General features: G+C 37.7%; 4 protein-coding genes across 4 annotated transcripts; 2 read left to right on the top strand and 2 right to left on the bottom strand.

Moving 5' to 3' along the window:
- Positions 1-1,543: 1,543 nt before the first annotated feature.
- Positions 1,544-11,242, bottom strand: LOC122317915. The gene is made up of 6 exons (XM_043134996.1): positions 10,371-11,242; positions 9,242-9,344; positions 4,650-4,705; positions 4,056-4,220; positions 2,164-2,277; positions 1,544-2,086 (listed from the first exon to the last, which is right to left on the bottom strand). Exons 1-6 carry the CDS (start codon positions 11,076-11,078, stop codon positions 1,994-1,996), a joined length of 1,239 nt encoding a protein of 412 aa, XP_042990930.1. The 5' UTR covers positions 11,079-11,242; the 3' UTR covers positions 1,544-1,993.
- Positions 11,243-11,700: 458 nt separating this feature from the next.
- On the top strand, positions 11,701-14,470 carry LOC122317917 (40S ribosomal protein S24-1). Its single transcript, XM_043134998.1, has 5 exons — positions 11,701-11,867; positions 12,364-12,405; positions 12,708-12,878; positions 14,024-14,110; positions 14,202-14,470. Exons 1-5 carry the CDS (start codon positions 11,796-11,798, stop codon positions 14,241-14,243), a joined length of 414 nt encoding a protein of 137 aa, XP_042990932.1. The 5' UTR covers positions 11,701-11,795; the 3' UTR covers positions 14,244-14,470.
- A 1,584-nt stretch (positions 14,471-16,054) lies between these two features.
- Positions 16,055-17,254, bottom strand: LOC122274716 (probable transcription factor At5g28040). Its single transcript, XM_043083725.1, has one exon. It carries the CDS (start codon positions 17,252-17,254, stop codon positions 16,055-16,057), a length of 1,200 nt encoding a protein of 399 aa, XP_042939659.1.
- A 1,582-nt stretch (positions 17,255-18,836) lies between these two features.
- Positions 18,837-20,659, top strand: LOC122317916 (probable transcription factor At3g04930). Its single transcript, XM_043134997.1, has one exon. It carries the CDS (start codon positions 19,074-19,076, stop codon positions 20,262-20,264), a length of 1,191 nt encoding a protein of 396 aa, XP_042990931.1. The 5' UTR covers positions 18,837-19,073; the 3' UTR covers positions 20,265-20,659.
- The last annotated feature ends 351 nt before the right edge of the window (positions 20,660-21,010 follow it).

The raw sequence follows: 21,010 nt of genomic DNA, 5'->3' as shown, positions 1-21,010 counted from the left end.
TCTATTATTTTACCCTTTCTCGTATTAATGATACGATCATGATGATATGATGTGAAGTTTGGTTCCTTATCATTTTGCTGATTTACGTCCACAGCAGCAAAAGTCACTTTTCCCTTTATAAAGAAATAAATATTAGTGATCTCTCATTCTTTACACCTATGCATGGTACGACTTCTCATCGATAATGCATCATTCGAAAGCCCACCTATTTTGAATTGTAACTCTCTTTCTTCGTTGGAAACAATATTCACACATTCTTTCTGCTTTACTTGTTGATCCTTGAAACGTTTATTTTGAGCTCCATTTATCATACAGAGTATACAGACCCATACGAAGCCATATTTAAATGTTATCCAAAGTTGTTGAAAATCAACCCCATGAATAATTATATGCTGAAAAATGAAATTTTTGATATTTTTAGAAAATAATTAGACGTTGGTGTCCCATGCATGTTACGTTTCATTACATAAATGAGACCCATATTGTATGATCTGTCCCCATTCATGCACCCTTCAATCTTATCTTCATATACCTCTTCGACTTCCAATCTCAAAGTACTTGACCTCAAGTTCTAGCTAGCGGATGTTTGCAGTGATTAATTTGTATTGTATGGTCTCCAGGCGGTATTTAAAAATTTGGTAGAAAGAGAGCGAGCAAAAGGTGATGATCATAGTTTAAAAATGAAGATTTGAGGTTGTTGATCACAGTCATGTAATGCCAGAAAGAGAGGCGATTGTTAGGTACATAAAGTTCAAAAATAAGTGAAAAGGTGAGGGCTTTAAAGAAATTTAGAAAACCAAAGGTGTGTCATGTTGGACATGTCCTTGTCATTCTCCTACTCGGATGCCAACCCTTACCCACTAAACCACGCCATTTGCAGGTAGCCTGAATCTAAGCCCCAAGTATTCCAAAATATCAACAACCTCATCCGCATGACATTAAACGCAAGCACAATTTTTGGCCATGCAAAATTCCCCCGGCTGATACATTAAAAATACTAGAGCACGACCAACAAGTACCTTGACTCGTACAACCCGAAAATCAACTTGTCACAACTCAAGTTGATTGATCTGATCCGCTTAATTAAATGGGTCGGATTTAGGTTTATTTATGTAACATCCAAATCTGACACCACAACACATTGCCAACAATGGGAAAAACTCAGTTTCACTCCAACTTTGCTTTGTATTATGGACTTCAGGGGAAAAACTAATTTGGACTTTGGCATGGAGACTATGTCAGAGCTAAAGTCGAGGACTCCAATATGCTGATTAAAAGGATCTGAAGGACTTCAATATAAATTAGACTCCTACACCAACAGCACACAGAGAATGTTCCACATGGGAACGTCGATAAGCTTCAATCCAAACTTGAATCAATCATATGAAAATGTAAAAGTTCATGATTCACAATCTCCATCTGCTACGATTGGCTTGGATCATCCCCACAAGTAAATTGCAACTTGCCAAAAGTACAACAAGGGTCCAACTCATGTTTTCGAACTCTATTTAAGCAAAACCATAAATACAAAAAAAAAAAATGGTAAAAGGAAAAGGAAGTTCCACAGAGGATGGATTCAGTGTGTCAATAGTTGTACATAATTACAATGAATACATTAATAAGATTCTGTCCAGCAATGGAGAAGGAATATAATGATGCTCAGAAATAATATACATCTCTGTCAAGATTAAAAAAATTATTCACGGTATATATCATCAAAAGTGAAAATACCAACGTCCACCTTTACCACTCAAATGGATTGCAGAATGAACAACTGGGTGAAAGAAAGCTGAGGCTTTAAAGTGAATACTGAATATACAGACCAGTGCCTAAAAGCTTACCAATCCAGTACATTAAGAAACTATCTTATCAAATATCATTTCTGTGTACTATAGACAATTTTTTCTTACTCAAATGTCATTTTAAATCCAATGAGCAGTTCAGCTCATACCTCTTCCTGCATGGGAAAAGGTAGTCCGTTGTTGAAATACTATTACAGAGGCCTCAAAAGTGGATAATCTTCGAGAAGTTCTCGCTCCGACAAAGTGTCATTTTCATTCTGAGGGGTCCACAATACCTCAACTGCCTGCATGAAAACAAAAGATCAGGCGCAAAAAATAAATAATATAAAAGTAATAATTGCAGAAATGTTTTCATTCTTACTAATATCTTGCTCGAGGGAATGGATCCAAGCTTTTGCAGGGCTTCTTTCAAGTCCCCGCTGCCATTGATGGCAGGCAGCTTATGTACTCCTTCAGCAGCCACCAAGATTGTTATCTGTCTAACAAAAACCTCATTATGTCACAGAAATGGCAAAAGGGAATTTTACATTTCTAATTGCAATGATCCTTTGTCCTAGAAATAGGTCATTCAGTTATAGATGCCATGATCAGAGAATATGCATATCAGGTTACCATATTAAAAGCATGGCCGTCTTTGGGCATTAAATTTTTTAGATGAAACAAATGCATTGAAAGAGCATAACATGCTATCACTTCCATAAGATTCCGACTAGTTAACTGAGAGCAAATGAACCCAGCTGTGAAGAGGCTGATTTATTATAAGACGATAAGAGGTCGTAGGAGCACTTGGATTGAGAAGCATAGACAAACCGGCTTTGCTGTCTCAGAGTCATAGATCGGGTAACCTAACACATTTACTATCAAAGGCATGCCAAGGGGGTCTCTCTTATCACAAGGATAATGGGAACAGCTAAAAAAAAGAAAGAAAAATATAGGGTGGAAACCTTCCCTCGGAGCTCTATATAAAATATGTTTGGATGTTGAGGTGATCTTAGATGATTTGTGAATAGTACTGACAAAGTAATAAATAGTAATAAAAAAGTAGTGACTAGTAGTGAGATGGTCTGAGATGATCTCAAATCACCTCACTAACCAAATCACCTCAAACCTTCCCTCTGGCCCTCACAATCCCATAATATTCCCATAGTTCAGGTTTGTAGATTGGTCTATTATGATATTTGGAAAAGGCATATAAGCTTAACAAATGTTGAGATTGAATCATCTATGGTCTATTAACCGATCAACAGGAAGACCTAAAGTGGTTGCTATCAGCCAAATATTAATTTAAAATTTATTGTGTTCATTTTAATGGGGCACTTGGTGTGGCTCTAATGTCAGTAAAGTATGCCCAACCTAGTTGACTCTACAATGATAACCCCCCACCAGAAAAGAGTAGCGCCATATTTTCTCCATGATAAAAATTGAAACTTCTGAGACCTAACTACAAAAAGGCAAACCTACATCCTTCTCAGTAGTACTACAAGTACTAAACATAGTTAAAAGTTTAGATAATCGTAACATAGTAGACCTAGTGTTCCTGAATTCTACAATTACAAGAGGAATTTCCCTCAGGTGTGCCTTTTCATGGAGGGTTATTTATTCGATTTAGGTTCTCTTTTCTACACCAAAAATGCAAGTACGTAAATACAACAAAAGAAAATGCAAATCATGTCATCAGAAAATTGAAAACCAATCAATATTGATTTCTTGGAGCCACTGTACTCTATTCCTTCAGGTGAAGGGAAAGAAAAATTTTCTAGAGGTCTTCTAAGAATAAAAAGTTTAAGGTTTGGTTTTTTTATGTGGTTTTTGGAGGATGTTTTGCTGATGGTCTTTAATGGGAAGACTATCTGGAGTGTATAGATACCAAGAAAAGTAGCATTATTTGGATGGATAACTGTCTCTGGTAAACAATTGGAAATTTGGGAAAAGGCGGAAAAATTATTGTGGATAAATGTTGCATGGGTGATCTTCTTTTAGTTTGTGATATGGTTAGGTAACTTTATTTAGGGTGCACTGGGTGATGCATTGGACCATGATAGAGGTGTTTGCATATAATAAATTATAATGCTCATGCATATGAAGATGGATGGGAGAAAACACCTTAGATAGGAATAAAGGATTATGACAAATTATAATTCATGCATTTAAATAAACTAAACCCATAAATAAATAGAAAATTACCACAAAAAATCCTTAACTGGAGCCTTTTTAAATACATTTTAATGAAACCCATCTAAAAGTTGACCTTACCACTATGTACTCATTGCTGAATCCATTAGATCTCTGACTGGCTGTGCTTTGCATTTTAATGTTGTTCACATTGACAAGTGTTTCCTCATCAAATTTACCCCGTTCTTCAATAGAAAGTTGATTAAAGCGTTTCTCTCCATCCTCCATGCCCTTCTTTAAATCCACCTGCAAGAATGGCACAAGTATGCATGTTTAAACATTGCTGAGATCTAGTCAAACTAAATTGAAGAAAAAAAATAAAAATAAAAGAAAAAAGATCCATAAAGATATGCTAGATCCCAAATGTCAAGATTTTTTTTTTTTTTTTATAAGTAAGAGAAATCCAAAATGTCAAGATAAACTACATAAATTGTTACTTCTTATATATGTAAATCTAAAAAATAGACGTTTTTTTAATCTAATCACTCAACAGGTCTAAACAAATTACCATTGTCCTTGAGTGGTGTCTACGTGCTGTGTGTGACCATAACATACTAGTGTGCGACACTCCCCTGCCCCCTTCTTTCTCTCGCTTGTTTGTTAGAAAAACATAGAACCTAACTGTGAATTTTTCGGTTCAATAGATAAACTGCTACAAGATGGTTTGTAACTTACAGATGAATAACCTGAGATACAATAATCAGGATGCCGAAGCAAAGCTAGCGTTGTCTCTGCATCCAGAAGAAAGACATTCAGAAATTTAAGATAATTAACAACAACCAAAATAACAAGAAAGCCCCAGCTTTTCATGTTTCATATGAGAAGTCTTAGATGAAGCAGTTGTAAGAAGACAAAATTATGACCAAAAACATATGCTATAAGAAGAAATATTAGTCTTTTATTTCCATCTTAAATGTGATGGGCTAATGATATGATAACAACATACAATTTAAGAAGCAATACAATAAGTAGACATCACATATTCTTGCCACCAAATCAAATGCCTTGGGGGATGTTACGAATGATCAGAAAATCAGTCCCATATCTGAACAAGTCAACATTATGGTGATGACCATTCTTGAATCACTAGAAAGAATATTTTCAAGATTTTGATGCCATTTGGAGAATTCTTTATCAGCACACTAGTGTGAATCAACATAAAATAATAGTATCTTAAGCTACAGCACATTCCTTACACAGACATATATATGTGAAACTTTTCTAAAGACAAGCTATCTCTACAGCATTCGAACTCACAGGATTGTTTATTTATTTGCATAATCCTTCGTACATTTCTGTCTAAATTGTCACTGGATTCAATAAACTTTTTCCACAAATTTCTTTTTGATTGATAGGTGACTTTTTCCACAATTTCAACTCAATTTGTATTAATATCAGTAAAATAAAGCAACTCTCTCATCTAGACGAGGAAAAAATAAATTTTTTAAATAAAGAACTTGGATTCCCACTCCAGCTGTCCTATGGCCCAAGGTTGATTTAAAGAGATTGCATTATCTCTTCAAGAAGGCAACCTTTCTGTTCAACTGTACTTTTGAGCTTCCCTTTTCTAAATTTATGACATTCCCTAACATATTCAATAATAGAAAATTTCCTTCATCTATTCCTAATCAGAAATTTTATTGATTAAAGGAAGAATATCACACACTCATTTTACAAGATCACCTTGGCCCAATTTTTTTTTTTTTTTAAGTAAGAAATTTTATTCATATGAATGAAATAGGCATATCCCGTGTACACATGAAGTATACAAAAGAACACCTAAATACATTCTAGGTTAAGGAAAGAAAGTCATGGACATTGTTTCCATTAAGTACAATGGCAAAAAACCAAAGCATTAAAGTGCACATAAAAAAATTCTGAAACTCCGCCATTGTGCGCTCCCTATCTTCAAAGCATCTCTCGTTCCTCTCCGACCATGTGCGCCACATGATACACAACGGAATCATCTTCCATACAGTCGCCACTTGAGGACGGCCTTGAAGCTCCTTCCAACAAGCCAATAAATCCACCACCCTCAAAGGCATTACCCAAGCAATATCCAATCTTCTAAAGATCTCATTCCAAAGCCCCCTTGTGACCTCACAATGCAATAGTAAGCGATCTATAGATTCACCATGATTTTTGCACAAATAACACCAATCCATCACGATAATTCCCCTCTTTCTCAGATTGTCCGTAGTCAAGATCTTCCCAAGAGTGGCAGTCCAAACCAAGAAAGCTACCTTAGAGGAAATCCAGGATCTCCAAATCCTCTTCCATGGGAATGAAACATGGCCTTGGGCTGACAAAATCATGTAGTATGTCCTGACTGTACATTTTTTGCTATCATTGGCCCTCCACTGCAACTTATCCTCTAGAGCCATAGTATTTCCCATAGAATAGAGCAACCTAAAAAAATCAGACATAGCATGCAATCCCCAATCATGAATATCTCTATTAAAAAGGACATTCCATTGATGAGAACCATGGGAGAAAGCCCGCATATCAGCCACAAAGGCCTCACTATTAGTTGCAATACAATAGAGTGCTGGGAATGCCCTGTAGAAAGCGCACTCTCCACACCAAACATCATGCCAAAACCTAATTCTGGAACCATCTCCCACCACAAACTGCAAGCGGCCTTCGAAACCCTGCCAACCCCTTCTAATAAATTTCCATAAGCCCACATCACCCCCCCCCCCCTCTTCTCACTTCATTGGAACACCAGCCTCCCCACGCACTCCCATATCTGGAATCAATAATCTCATTCCATAGCTTGTCCCCCTCTAAGTGATACCTTCATAACCATTTTCCCAACAAAGCTTTATTGAACGTCCTCAAATCACATATTCCCAAGCCAACATACTGAGTTGGAGAACAGACTTTATTCCAATTGACAAGATGGAATTTTGTTTCCTCCCCCATTCCCCCTACAGGAAAGCCCAAAATAATTTCTCAATTCTAGTCGCCACCCCTGTAGGCAAAGGAAAGAGTGAAAGGAAATATGTGGGGAGGTTAGTTAGAGAACTCTTAATTAGAGTGAGTCGCCCTCCTTTCGATAGATACATTTATTTCCACCCTGCGAGCTTTCTCTCAACTTTCTCCACCACCCCATCCCAAATGGCTCGAGACTTAAAAGTTGCCCCCAGCAGTAGTCTTCAAGTATTTCATAGGCAAGGAAGAAACCTTGCAATCCAACAACCACACCAAGCTGCTAATATTGAGCACCATACCCACCTTGGCCCAACTTATAGAAGAAATAACCTTGTCTTTAGAAAAACCCAATCTAAATCTTGGTCTTCATAACATTATAGATTTTTTTAAGAGCATGATAACCCATAGTTATATTGATAGCCCTATGGCAGAGTAGTGGTGACATCATAGGAATTAAAAAACTATACAGAATAGAAACCCATATGCATTAGTCACTGTACAGCATACTCATGGTTGTCGTATATGAGGAATCCCTACCCAATCTACAAACAAAACCCTATACCCTGCATAGGAGATCCACTCACTGAAAAATAGTCTTCATCAGTTCCAACCAATCTTGATACCATTTGTAATGCCCCAATGGAAGGCCCAAACTACATAGCCTATACTCCAAAATGACTCATCAATGATACAGTTGGAACTCCATTGGAATCTTATAAAGAACAAGAACTTTTCCTTCCTAAGTAATGTGAGATCCCATACACCACCTACCATTATCCTTACTATATGGGGTATCGCAATCTATCCCTCTTAAATTCCCAACATCCTCATTGAGTCAGTTCGTCGTAGGTGGTAAGGCTCAAGTCCCACATTTCTAGTTGGGAGAGGCTTTGATACCATTTGTAACGCTCCAATGAAAGGTCCAAACCACATGACCTATACTCTAAAGGAACTAGTCAATGATACAATTGGAGCCCCATTGGAATCTTATAAAGAGTAAGAACTTCTCTTTCCCAAGCAATATGGGATCTCATACACCACCTACCCTTATCCTTATCATATGGGATATCACAAACATTTCTGGTTGGGATTATCTCTGATACCATTTGTAACGCTCCAATGAAATACCCAAACCACATGCCCTATACTCCAAAAGGATTAGTCAATGATACAATTAGAACTCCATTGGAATCTTATAAAGAGAAAGAACTTCTCCTTCCCAAGCAATGCGGGATCCCATACACCACATACCCTTACCCTTATAATATGGGGTATCACAATCTAGCTAAAGAATATGCTAACATTAAAGATCTTTTTTTTTAATATGTAATATTAAAAACCTATAAACAAACTTATCAAATAAAGAACCTATAAACAAGACAAAAAAGTGAGAGAGAGAGAGAGAGAGAGAGAGAGAGAGAGAGAGAGAGAGAGAGAGAGAACCTATAACTTCAATATTTGTACTGATTAATTATTTCTTAAACTTAGGTAATCAATGGAAGTACTAAAGAATGCACGATACCTATTAAAATTTAAGATGATTAATTTTCATTTTAACATTGATGACGGTGCATTTCCGCAACTAACTATTTGAATTATTCTATATGATTCCCAATATTATCTTCCCTTCACCTTGTGCCTAGTGGCAAACAATTTACCCCATAGGAATTGGACATCACCTCACCTTCGGAATAGGGTTCAAATTTACAAATTTACCTCTCTTTTCCCTTTTCCACCCTAGATATATATATATATATATTTTTTTTTTTTTATCAGTAAATACAGATTTTCTCGATGAGGAATAGGCATAGCCCAAGCACATGGTACATATACAAGAGCAACACCTAGGCATGATGGCTAAGGAAACAATGAGTTCAGGAATATTCATTCCATTTGGATTTGGAATCTATTACAATTGACCGATGGAGTAAAGTGTTATAAAAGAAAACTCTATGCTCATCCAATGAGTGCTTGCGATCTCTGTAATTTAACTGATACACCTGCAAGATTACAACCTACTCTCACTCAAAATCCTGATTTTAAGAGAGAGTGGGTCCCCATTTCAGGTATAACTTTTTAGTAACCAGGATTACATAAACAGAGAAATTCAGGAACAGAATAGACCCATGACTAACTTACCTGCCAGCAAAGTTCGTTGGAATAATTTTTTTCAGGCATCAAATATCACACACACACATATTTTGATACGTAAAATCAAACATCACATGTAAATTTGCCTAAGATGACCATATGCACTAGCTATTTGATGAAGAAAAGAAGACGTTTCTTATCATTAAATATGAATAACAAAGATACTTATTTAGAAGCTCCACCTGTCAACACATAGCTCAAACCCCCAGAGCTAGATGTATCAGCAGTTTCAGCAATCCGATTAAGATCTCTTTGGAGTGACCGCCCCAAGCCCAACAATCCAACCTAAGAAAAGACAATAATGAGAAAAATTCAGAATTATTGCCATCAGAACTTCAATAAAGATTTTAAGTGCATCATAACTCAAGTTATTACAAGCACGTTCTCTACAATGACATGAAAACATATAACTTTTACTTCATAGGCAACCAAATGAACCAACTATCTAAATAGCTCACAATATGCATGAATACTCGTCGTAAACTTTCAATTTCTAATCTATATCCTTGACTTTTGCCCATTTTCCAAATTGTCAAGTACTCAACTTACAGGGGCCAAAATCATTTCATTGGATCTGATGTTACTATTATGGGGGCCAATGTTCTATATTTTCTGAGCATTTGTTTTTTATCGGTAAAAAAAACTATAGCCAACATTTTAGCATGCTGACTATAGTAACTTCAGGAATTCTCCAAGACTTTCAACTCATACTCCATATGAGATTGCACTTATCAATACGTGATTTCTGGCGCTCATTATGTGGCTTCATAGAACAGAAAACAGCTTTAATGTTAATTAATTCATCTCATAAAAATAAAACTAAAAATAATACGACTTAAACCCACCTATCCTTGGCCCATCACAAACCAACCTTACCCTCATCAAGAGAAGAGCAATATGCATCAAGGTTAGCTAAAAAAACAACCCAAGCACGTATCAAGGGAAAACAAATAAAAAAATAAAAAATAAAAAGAGCTGCCTAACTAATCGCTGGTATGTTTATACTGCTAGTGTTTGTGTTGTCAGAGATATCATACTAGCTTATGATTCAATTTGACCAGTCATTTTTTCTGTTTTTGAATGAGTAATCAAAATTTCATTAATGAAAACCAGAAGCATATCCCATGAACAAGGGACGTATACATATACAAAGGAGAAGATTTTATCGACCATTCTAATAAGACCAACAACTATGATGGTCAAAGTCAGCAATTATATAACCACTTTACATTAACGTTCTCACTAATGTAACAGAAATTACTCTTCATTCAAATCCATGTCAATAAGAGCAAAATCGAATTTGCATAATACCTGAAGCTTCAACACACTTGTCTTCTCGGTAGCAGTAAGAACACCACCATCCGACCGATCCGAAAGAAACCCCGAAACCAAGACAAACGCCGCGAAACCCATTAGAATCAAAAAGAAACTCGACCCACCTCCCACTCCAACCCCGACAGCCGGCCCCACGTAGAATCCGCCGCCGCCACCGCTAAAACCGAAAGGTGAAGGAGCGTAATACGGCACCGAGTAAGAAAACCCCGAGTTCGACGTCTTTGGCACGGAATAACTCCTTGACGACGAAGAAGAGGATGAAGACCGCGACGAAAACGACTTCCCACCCATTCGACCTCCAGAGGCCGCCAACGCCGAATTGGGATCGTACATTAATAGCAACCCCAACAGGACCGCGGCAATCGCGGGCTTTCTCAATGCCTTTATGATGTTATATACAGAATTTGCAACAATTTCAAACGGGTTCCGGCATTTTTCATTATTAAGCGAGACAGAATTGTCAAAGTCCCGGTCAGTTAAATGCTTATTCTTCGCGACAAGGAAGCATTTAACGCTATATCTAGGGGAGCCTTGGAGCTTTAAATACAAGATTCCGCTGCCAAATTTAACGGGTCTGGTGAAGGAGGTGGTGCTGGTTGGGATTAGTTGAGGATGGGGGAGCAGAAATGGGAAGGTTTGCTTCCATTTCAATGGGGTGGCTTCCACGAAGGAAGAAGTGGCCATGGAGTTGGGGTCGGAGGATTGGATTTATGGTTTTTGGTGAGAGAAGAGAAGAAGGGTGGGGGATATTTGTTTGGGATTTTGGTGCGGAAAAGAGCGAGGAGGTGGGGTTGAGGAAATCTAGGCGGTGATTCATTCTGTAATGGGCGATTCTCAGCCTCATCTCATCTGAAAAAACCCCTTGATTTTAATATTCCTGATATTAATATTAAGGAGTTTCTCAAATATAATTACCTCATTATTAATATTTATCACAAACACTGAAAAGAAATGTAATTTTTTTTATCACATTTATAATTTAAAATTTTTAAAAATTTAAAATTTAATAAATTATATATCTAAATCATTTTAATTTATAAATAAATTATTTAATTTAATTTATCTCAAGTGATTTTATAAATTAATAATTTAAATTATAAGTCATTTAAAGTTTTTATTATTAAAAATAATTACAATAAAGATGAATAACAATTTCTTTAAAAAAGGCTATATTGCAAAGCGATTACCCAAGCCTGTCCTATAATGGGTCCAGCAGGCCCACTACAATAATAGAAACCCAGCCCAAAACGCCTTTCTTAGCGTATCACTTGAAACCCTAGCGCTATATAAACCCTAGTCTCTCTCTCTCTCTCTTCCGCTGAGCTGCCCAATTGCACTGTCCGTGTTTGTGCCTTCTTCGCCCCAGTGCTGTACTCGGCTCGCCGATCTTCAACTTCCAACATGGCGGACAAGGCAGTGACCATCAGAACCAGGAAGTTCATGACCAACAGACTCCTCTCCAGAAAGCAATTCGTGAGTTTCCCACTTCACTTTCTATTACCTTTACCTTCGTTTTCCCGGTAGCCATACAACGGAATGGATCTTGCTTTCCTATTTACTTCGGTGCATAACTTAGCTTTTGTGGTTATAGTGTTTAATGGGTCCTTATGGATGCTAAATTTAAGAGAGAGGCTTGTAAAGGAAAGAAAGCGCTAGTGCTATCTCGGCTGCAAAGGTTTACTGTGAGAAGTATTAGTGAGGCTTATATATTCAATTATTGTTGTTGTGAGGTTATAAGAAACGAGGAAGTGTTATCCACCAGTTACCCATGCTTGAAAGTCAGTCTAGAATTTAGATTGATTGCGTAAGAATAATTGGCAAGGTTGAGAGGCTTATATTGATCCTTGTTAGCTTGTTCGTCTGTTGTACTAAAGAGATCAAGATTTGAAAGTTGTATATTTTTTTGTGCTCTTTTTTTAACCGGGTAGGAATTGAAAGTCCTGTTTATATTGTGGTTTTTTTTTGGCAGGTAATTGATGTTCTTCACCCAGGGAGACCCAATGTTTCCAAGGTAAATCCCAAGTCAAGTACATCTGCTTTCTCCATTGTTTTTGTCATTATAAAGTGGATTTTTTTTTTATATAATTAGGTGGTTAACAAAATAATGGGAATTTCGATAGTATGATATTTTTCTGGAATTCAAGCACGTTCAGAACTTGTACATGTTATACCATATAGTTTTATGTCCTGGTTTGTCGGGTTTGACATTTGTCTGCAGTAAATGTGTGAAAACGTATTTAAATTTTAATATTTTAAAAGCAACTTAGTGGCCACTTTGGTTAATATACTGTTTTCATTTTATCTTATACAAAGGCTGAGCTGAAGGAGAAGCTTTCAAGGATGTATGAAGTAAAAGACCCAAACTCAATCTTTGTTTTCAAGTTCCGGACTCACTTTGGAGGTGGAAAATCAACTGGTTTTGGTTTGATTTATGATTCTGTTGAGAATGCAAAAAAATATGAACCCAAGTACAGGCTCATCAGGGTAATATTGCTTGACCTATTCTCTTTGCAGAATTTTTTGAGCTAGTTTACAGATGGGTGCATCTTGTATATCATAAATACGCATGTATATTTATTTGATAAGGATAATAATTATTCATATAACGTATGATGTTAATAGTTATTGGATAAGAATCATTAATATTCTCAAGTTCGTTTCTGGCATAGCATGTAACATTGGTAAATTGTTTTGGTTCCCTTTTTTCCACCTTGCTTTCATCTTTTTTCTGCTTGCTGTATAATGCTTCTCTCTTTACAAGGCATCTTGCTTTGAGACCTAATTAGGTGATGCGTAATACTCGTGTTTAAGTAGCCAGTTTGCACCTAGGTGCTTCTCATGTTCCTGACTTACAATAGGTGCTTTTATTCGTGGAAGTTATATGTTGCATAACCCAGTTTGCTCTGATTGTTTCTTTTCCCTGGATTTGTTATGATTGAGATCCACTCTAGTGACAAATCTCAAAGTAATACTTAAGTGGACTTTTAGAATCTGTGGGAAACCAAGTTTACGTTACGAATGATGTATGGAGTTCTGTGTGAATAATAGGTGGTAAAGAGGGATGGTATGAGTATTTATCGGTGTATTTCATATAAGCAAGGGTATCCTATGATGTTGCTGTAGCCAAAACAGAGATATCAAATGTGCTTATAAAAAAGACTTAGAATGCATTTATATTTGGCTACTTGGTGGTCTGGGTTTATGGCCTTCATGATCTTAACTTGGCCAATTTGTCTTAATCCAATTGACGGTGCTACTCATGGAACTTGATTTGATCCACTCAACTTTAAGTCCTTATGTCCCAATGCTTAGCAGCAGCTTTGGACTTCAAGGAGATGCCTATAAGTCAAGGGGACAATTCCAATGTACTTCAAATTGGAAATGTCATCTTAGAGTAATGGTGTTAAAATCTTGTTATAAAGTACCTCAGTAAACATGTTCTTAATACGTCCTGAAAAGAGTAGTATAAATGGTATGTGATATTCTGAAAATTTTCAAACTTAATGTCTTGTTCTAGGAGTAAAAGCTTAAACGGATGTGTCAACTGAATTTCACTATTTTCAGGAATTTAACGGTGTCTTCGTATTTTCTATCCGTATAAAGAATTTTTCTCTTTTTGGCCATGGCAGAATGGACTTGATACCAAGGTAGAGAAGTCGAGAAAGCAGATGAAGGAGAGGAAGAACAGGGCTAAGAAGATCCGTGGAGTAAAGAAGGTAAAGCTGATTTGCTTGCATTTTGGTTTTTTTGTTTTGGTGATTCTTGATGGTAATGCACTTAATGTTGGTTTGTGCCATTTCTCTGCAGACAAAGGCTTCAGATGCTGCCAAGGGTGGAAAGAAGAAATGAGTTTTCATGGGTTTTGTGTTGATCTTAAAGCTTGATTTTCAGCAGTGGTTTTCCTTCAATAGCGATATCTTCTAGTCGGTTTTTTTTTTTTTTTTTAAATGAAAGCTTTTGGTTCTAGTGTTAAATGTTTGTGTTTTCTGATGTTACGTTCTAGTGTTGACTGATTATTGAAGCAGATTTTGAAGTTATGAGTAGCATCACATTCTAGTAAAGTTGCATTACAATCAGATGTGGAATCCAAAGTCCATGTGGTTGGGTCTTTTAGTGATGCATTTAGTTATCCATGGTAAATGAACCCGTTTTTGTTTGGGTATGAAATATAATCTAATCCCGAGTTTGGCACGGATATGCAATTTGGTAAAGTTGGCGGAGCAAAAGGCTGTCTTAGCATGCTGCTTTTGAATTCAATATCGTCAGTTAAAATGACCTGTCAACATTGGCTTTGTTAACAGCTGTGGGAAGGCTAGGTGATTTATGTTCAGCAAAAGGATTAGAAAAAGAGGAAAAAGAAAAGAAAGTTTTTAAGTTGTTGGAATTAAGAAAAGAGAAAAACTCATAGCTGGTCGGGTGTCCTCTCCGTTTTTACACCAGCCAATAATATTTTAACAAATATGAGATTTATGTAAATTATGATGTGTACTAGTGTATTGAATCCACTCTCTTCCTTCCTCTCACATCTCCCTCTTGCACTCTCTCCTGTCCTCTTTCCTCTCCCTTTCTCTTTCTCCTCTCCCCTCTTTCCCAAGTACTCCGAGAGGCTGTATAGGGATTAGAAATTATTTTTTCGGAGAAAGAAGCTTTTGAGCTTTTCTACTTTTTGGCTTGAAAGGGTCGTGGTCGGTGGAGTGGTAGAGTATCAAGCCATTGGAGGAATCAAAAATAGAGTATCAAGCAGTGAGTGAAGCAATATTTGATTCTAAAAAAATAATAATAATAATAATAGAGTAACAAGCCGTTGGATGGGCTGTATGCTGCATTTTCACGTAGAAGGAATACAAGGAGGGGAGATTCTTGGTGTCGTAATCTCGAATGAAAGAATCTGAAGATATGATTTCAACCCATTGTCGAGACAATCTTAAACTAAGTAAACGATTTTTGAATATAAAACATAGCTCTTGGCAATGGCCACAGATCTCTCGACAACCTTGAAGATCTGATCTCTCGGCATCCATATATATTTTGGCAATGTCCTCCTTAAGGTTGAGGGGGGCAACAATCGGAGGAGAGAGAGGGGGTTTCGAAGGTGAAATTATTTGCTTGGAGAGAGAGAGAGAGAAGGTGGGGAGCTGCGGGAGCAAGCGACAGGAGTGGGCAGAGAGGGGGAAGAGATGACAGAAAGAAAAAAATTTAATCACCTACATGTGAGTATAAATTTTATTTTGCTGCAACTCTTATGTGGTACATCCTCATTTGCAGGTGTTAAAAAGGGTTACACACCCGACCGGTTCGGAGCATCACCCTTAAGAAAAATATCGAAGATTGAGATGTATGGTGTTTGAAAATGGGTGGTCAATTAATATACATATAAGAGGATCTTTGTAGCTAAAAATTAATCGAGCATCAGCTGTATGATCTAGTCTGGTTACTTTGAACCCCAAACTACAAACCTTCAAATTGGTGGTAGCTTGAGATAGGCATGTCTCTGAATAAAACAAGTCTATCTAACGAATGAAAACAGAAACAGCGTATTGGGTTTGCAAATTGTATTCATATGGTTCAATAAAGATCATTGAAATTCTAGAATCACCGGGCAAATCTCATGGAACGTTAGAAAATTGAAGACCCAAGTGATCTTCCAAAATCTTCCATGATCACTCTCTGATATTAGACCGCAACTCCTGCAAAGCTACCTTAATTCGATCTTGCACCAACTCCAACTGCTTGGAATACCTCTCCAACTCCAAAATTCGTTGCTCTCTCCCCTTCTCATCCACTTGTTCCTCACCCTGCAAACTCATGGTCGACGCCCCTTGAAGAGTACCATTCAACGGCATTGGACAAAATGCATTACTCAACAACTCCTTAAACCAGGGTGACAAACAACTCCTCAGTACTGTATCCTTGATCAAACTCGTTGCATTTCCGTTGTCAATATTGTTGTCTTCAACATCATCATTATTGTTGTCGTTGTTTCTACGATTTGATATCCAACGGTTCTTCGAAGCGTGGCCGGACTTTGTCGGCTTGCGCAGCCTCAAATCGCTCAGAACTTCCTCACTCTCCACCTTGACATCGACAAGATTAAGATGATTGAAGGTTGTGGGACTCGGTTGATCATCATCATCATCCAACGTATTCTCTTCGACGCCAAGTTTGCCCATGGGCCTTGTATCGCCCCAAATCTTACAAGAAATTTCAAAAGTAGCCTGATCATGCATGCTCTTGTAAGAAAACTCTTTGTCTGAATTGATTTTTTCAAGAACGTTTCGGTACTTCTTCTTTAGCCTTCGGAGCTTCTCCAAGAGCTGGTTCTTGTTGAAGCCAACCTGAAGCTTGGACCCGATTTGTTCACAGAATAATGCGGTGTCATTGTGGTGTATAACATTGCCGCGACTCCTCGTGTGCTCGAGGTAGCCTTGCAAGAGCTGGATCTCGTCCTCGTTGGTCCAAAGCCGGTGAGACGGTCTACGAGAGTCGTCAAGGTGCTTTTTTTCTTCTTGTGCGGCCATTAATACGACATCATCGTCCTCGTCGTAGTCAATGCGTCGCCGTTTTCGACTATTGATGATCATAGTCGTGATGGGTGGAGGGTGATCACGTATCGGGGCCTCGGTAGCAGGGACGGCAACAGTGACCGCAGCAGACGCGTCGGTGACAGCAATGCCCACCGGAATGGTATCACCATTTGCGGCAACGCCATCCAAGACGACGTTGTTTTTCTCATTGCTGATTACCTCCTGATCATTGTCTTCGTGGTCGTATCGGGAAGAAGTTGAGGAAGAATAAGAAGAAGAAAAGGAAGAGGATGAGGAGGAAGAGAACACGATCCAGTCGACAAAGGAAGAGAGCATTTTGGTGCATTGCAGTATTCCCAACGAACGTTCCGGAGTTGCATATGAAAACGCACGTACGTTGTTGGTACGTACGAGAGTACTATTTTCGGAACTTGTCTTAAAATATGAAGTCAGTTGTGGTTTGGAACCAAACATATCGTTGAGATTTGCTATTTAGAGAAGATTGGATTGTCGGACACACCCACACACAAACTGCACACCGTTGGTTGCTGTCAGGGCAAACAAATATGTTACCCTGTTATATGTGTCCTCCCCATAAGAAGTAAGTATTAACTGCCCTGGTTCCTCCGGTCCACGCTGTACCATCGGTCGGGAACTCAATCCCCCATTCCACTACTTTCTGTGTCTAGTAGTTCTAGTAATCAACTCCAAAGTTTCAGATCTCAAATATCATTCAGACCATTTCATGTGAGATGAGATGCTATGCTTGCTTCTTTTACTGACCTGTGCTCATTTTTCATATCTAGACGAAATGAAGGATCCATCCAATTCATTAATTGAATTTGTCTGGACGCCTACAATTTAATTAAGTGCAAGTGCATGTCATTGGATCCATCCTCCTTCAGCTAACAAAATTGCCCTCAAGGTCACCCTTTTCTCCACTTCCAATTATAGTTGAGACTTGAGATAATGTCAAATAAAAAAAAGTTTAAATTTAATCTTATTTTTTCCCCCTCCATTATTATTTTTTTTGTATTTTTAATTTTTTAAAAATTTTATTTTATACATTGAAAAAAAAAAGAATTGAAATGAAGAAGGAATCAAATTTATAACTTTAAAAAATAAAAGGCAAAATATGAAATATAGAAAGAAGAAAAATACTTCAAATACAAAGTGATTACATAAAACGAAATTTATAAAATAGCGTTGTTTGATGTAATATATTATATTTTAAAATTATTTTTATCTTACAAATATCATGAATCTATGTTTACTTTTGCTACCGAATAATACTAGGCACAAGTTTTTTATAAAAAAATAGATCTTGATGATAAAAAAATAATTTTTTTACACTTATTATAAGTGAATTCACTTTTTTATAAAAATTTATATAAAATTTATCTATTTAAGACTTGTTCCGATCATTTCTTATTGCCACAAAAGCACTTGTGAGTTTAGTTTAGAGTTTTGTTACATATAAGTAAAATCGCATATTAATCTGCGTATCAATATTGATTCTTTCATATTTAAAATTTAAGTTAGTATTGTTTTCAATCAAATCAACTTTTTGACTAATCAGATTTAATTGGTGTACATATTAGTACGCACTTGTATTTACAATTAGATTTTTTCTTTAGTTTAAGGGTACCATTTACTATTTATAAGATATTTTGAATTTTTTATTGTTTTCTTTTAAGTATTTTTCTAACATCTTTAATTATTAAGAAAAAAATTAAAAATACATATATAATTTTATTAATAGTAACTTTTTTAATCATAAAAAAAATAAAATAAATAAAATAAAAATAATAATAAATGGATAATAGAAAATAGTCACCCTGTCATTTTCTTAGTTGAATGCGTGAACCATTTAAGGAAAGAAGAAAGTAAAAGAGGAGGGCGGCCCTATATCTGTATGCGCGTGGGTGTACAGTACAGGTAAGCATCCAATCCCATCCTCTCTCCAATGAAATTGAAATCTCCACCCAACCTCAACACTCCAAATCAACCCATTTTAAATTTAGATTTATTTAAAAAAAAAAAAAAAAGTCACCGCCCGTCCCCTCCCTTGGCTCTCGCCCCGTCCTAAACCTAACCTGACCTAACATAACCACCCCTCCAATCATTTACCCCCAGCCCCTCCTCCCTCTCCAAAATGGCCTCCGAGCAAGACGACACCGTTTTCCCCGAAGAGGACCTCGACGACGAGTTATCCGATGGTGATGAAGACGAAGACGACGACGACGACGACGACGACGAAGATGTCATCAACTCCGCCTCACCCTCCACTTCATCTCCCGCCGCCAACTCCGTCACCGTTGCCTTGCCGGCATCCTCTCTTCCTATAGGTGATCCCCCGATTGCCACCTCATCTATCGCCACCGCCGCCACCACCACCACCATGGTCACCCCTTCCCCCAAACGACATCCTACCGACCCCCAAGAGAAGAAGCCTCAGCCCCTCGACGACTCGCGTAGGTTATTCCAGCGACTTTGGACGGACGAGGACGAGATCGAGCTCCTCCAAGGCTTCCTTGACTATACCACATCGCGAGGATCCACCCACCACAACGACACCGCTTTGTTCTACGACCAGATCAAGTCCAAGCTCCAGCTCGACTTCAACAAGAACCAGCTCGTCGAGAAGCTTCGTCGTTTGAAGAAGAAGTACCGCAACGTCCTCGCAAAATCCAGCGCAGGCAAAGACGTCTCCTTCAAGAGCCCCCACGACCAGGCCACCTTCGAAATCTCCCGCAAGATTTGGAGGAACGACGACCACAACACCGGCAGATTCGCCGTAGATGATTCTGTTTTCGATGACGACGATCCCAATGTTAAAACCCCTACTTTTAACTTCAACAATTACGAAGAAATCGGTGAGAAAAAGATGATTTCGACGCCGAGGTCGCGCAAGCGGCCGCGATCGCAGTCGCAGCCGCAGCCGCAGCCGGGGTATCGGAGCGAAGAGAAACGCATTTCATCACAAGCTGATATCAAAGTTAACGGCAATGATAGTATTAATCATTCTAATTTGGGGGGTTTGATTGAGGAGACGGTGAGGAGTTGTTTGTCGCCGCTGTTTAAGGAGCTGTTAAGCAATGCGATGGGGGTTGGGGGGAGAGGAATTGGGTTTGGGTTTGGGGGTTTAGGAATGAATGCGATGGCGACGAATGTGATCCCATTGAGTTTCGGTGGTGGTGGTGGAGGAGTAGGAGGGGAAGGGGTGGTAGATGAGAGGTGGAGGAAGCAGCAGATACTGGAGCTGGAGGTGTACTCGAAGCGATTGGATCTAGTTCAGGATCAGATTCGAGCGGCTTTAGACGAGTTACGGTCCGCGGGACGATGATGGGGCAGTTGAGTTGATTGGATTCTAATCTATGGGGATATTTAGTAAGTGGGGTTGTTTTTTCTTATATTAGTTATTGAATATTTCTTGGTGTTCTTGATTGATAGCCGTAGCTGAGTGTTTTGCTCTTGGATTTTATACTTTTTTTTTTTTTTTTTTTTTTTTTTTTATATACAAAAGCTGTTGAATAATGATTCCTAATTGTTTAGGTCTCGATACTTTGTTCATAATAATCTTGTAGATAATGGTTTGATATGTAGATAGAAATGAACTCGGTAGAATAATTCAATAGCTTTATTTATTTTTTTAATTTTATTTTAGAGAATGTATCTGTTGCCATCCTTTTATAATTGTTACAGATTGGAATTTTATCATATTTTCCATGTTTTTGGGAATGATTGTTGTTCTGTGGTGTGAAATTTGGGGTTTTTGGGTTAAAGGATTTGGTGGTTTGCTTTTATTTATTAGAATGATGAATTTTTATATTGTTTATTTTTAATCCACGAGATGGGCAGCAATTCAGATTTCAGGCCCTTAGTTTATGTTTTTCTTTCAGAGCTGCATGTTGCTAATTTATAGCTACCTGTGAAGTCCTATTCTGAGAACTCATCCATCATTTAGTGTATATCAAAACGATGGGTTCATGTTGTGCAATGAAAGGTTGGTTAAAAACCAGGTGAAGTGAATGACTCTTTATTATGCGTGTGTGTGGGTGTGGGTGTGAGATAGAGAAAAAGAGAGAGGAA

Source organism: Carya illinoinensis, chromosome 8 (genome assembly GCF_018687715.1).
Source record: "Carya illinoinensis cultivar Pawnee chromosome 8, C.illinoinensisPawnee_v1, whole genome shotgun sequence".
In the NCBI taxonomy this organism is placed as follows: domain Eukaryota; kingdom Viridiplantae; phylum Streptophyta; class Magnoliopsida; order Fagales; family Juglandaceae; genus Carya; species Carya illinoinensis.
Note: the sequence above shows the minus strand (reverse complement) of the source record. Positions and strands in the feature narration are given on the sequence as shown.

What these genes read in the sequence shown, in the direction of transcription:
- LOC122317915 (XM_043134996.1), bottom strand. Translation starts at nt 11,078, where the DNA reads ATGGCCACTTCTTCCTTCGTGGAAGCCACCCCATTGAAATGGAAGCAA. An exon ending in TTTGAGCTATGTGTTGACAG is followed by an intron (nt 4,706 to 9,241) that starts GTGGAGCTTCTA and finishes TTCTGGATGCAG; the next exon opens with AGACAACGCTAGCTTTGCTT. An exon ending in TCAGCAATGAGTACATAGTG is followed by an intron (nt 2,278 to 4,055) that starts GTAAGGTCAACT and finishes TTTGTTAGACAG; the next exon opens with ATAACAATCTTGGTGGCTGC.
- LOC122317917 (XM_043134998.1), top strand. Translation starts at nt 11,796, where the DNA reads ATGGCGGACAAGGCAGTGACCATCAGAACCAGGAAGTTCATGACCAAC. An exon ending in GGAGACCCAATGTTTCCAAG is followed by an intron (nt 12,406 to 12,707) that starts GTAAATCCCAAG and finishes TCTTATACAAAG; the next exon opens with GCTGAGCTGAAGGAGAAGCT. An exon ending in AGATCCGTGGAGTAAAGAAG is followed by an intron (nt 14,111 to 14,201) that starts GTAAAGCTGATT and finishes ATTTCTCTGCAG; the next exon opens with ACAAAGGCTTCAGATGCTGC.
- LOC122274716 (XM_043083725.1), bottom strand. Translation starts at nt 17,254, where the DNA reads ATGCTCTCTTCCTTTGTCGACTGGATCGTGTTCTCTTCCTCCTCATCC.
- LOC122317916 (XM_043134997.1), top strand. Translation starts at nt 19,074, where the DNA reads ATGGCCTCCGAGCAAGACGACACCGTTTTCCCCGAAGAGGACCTCGAC.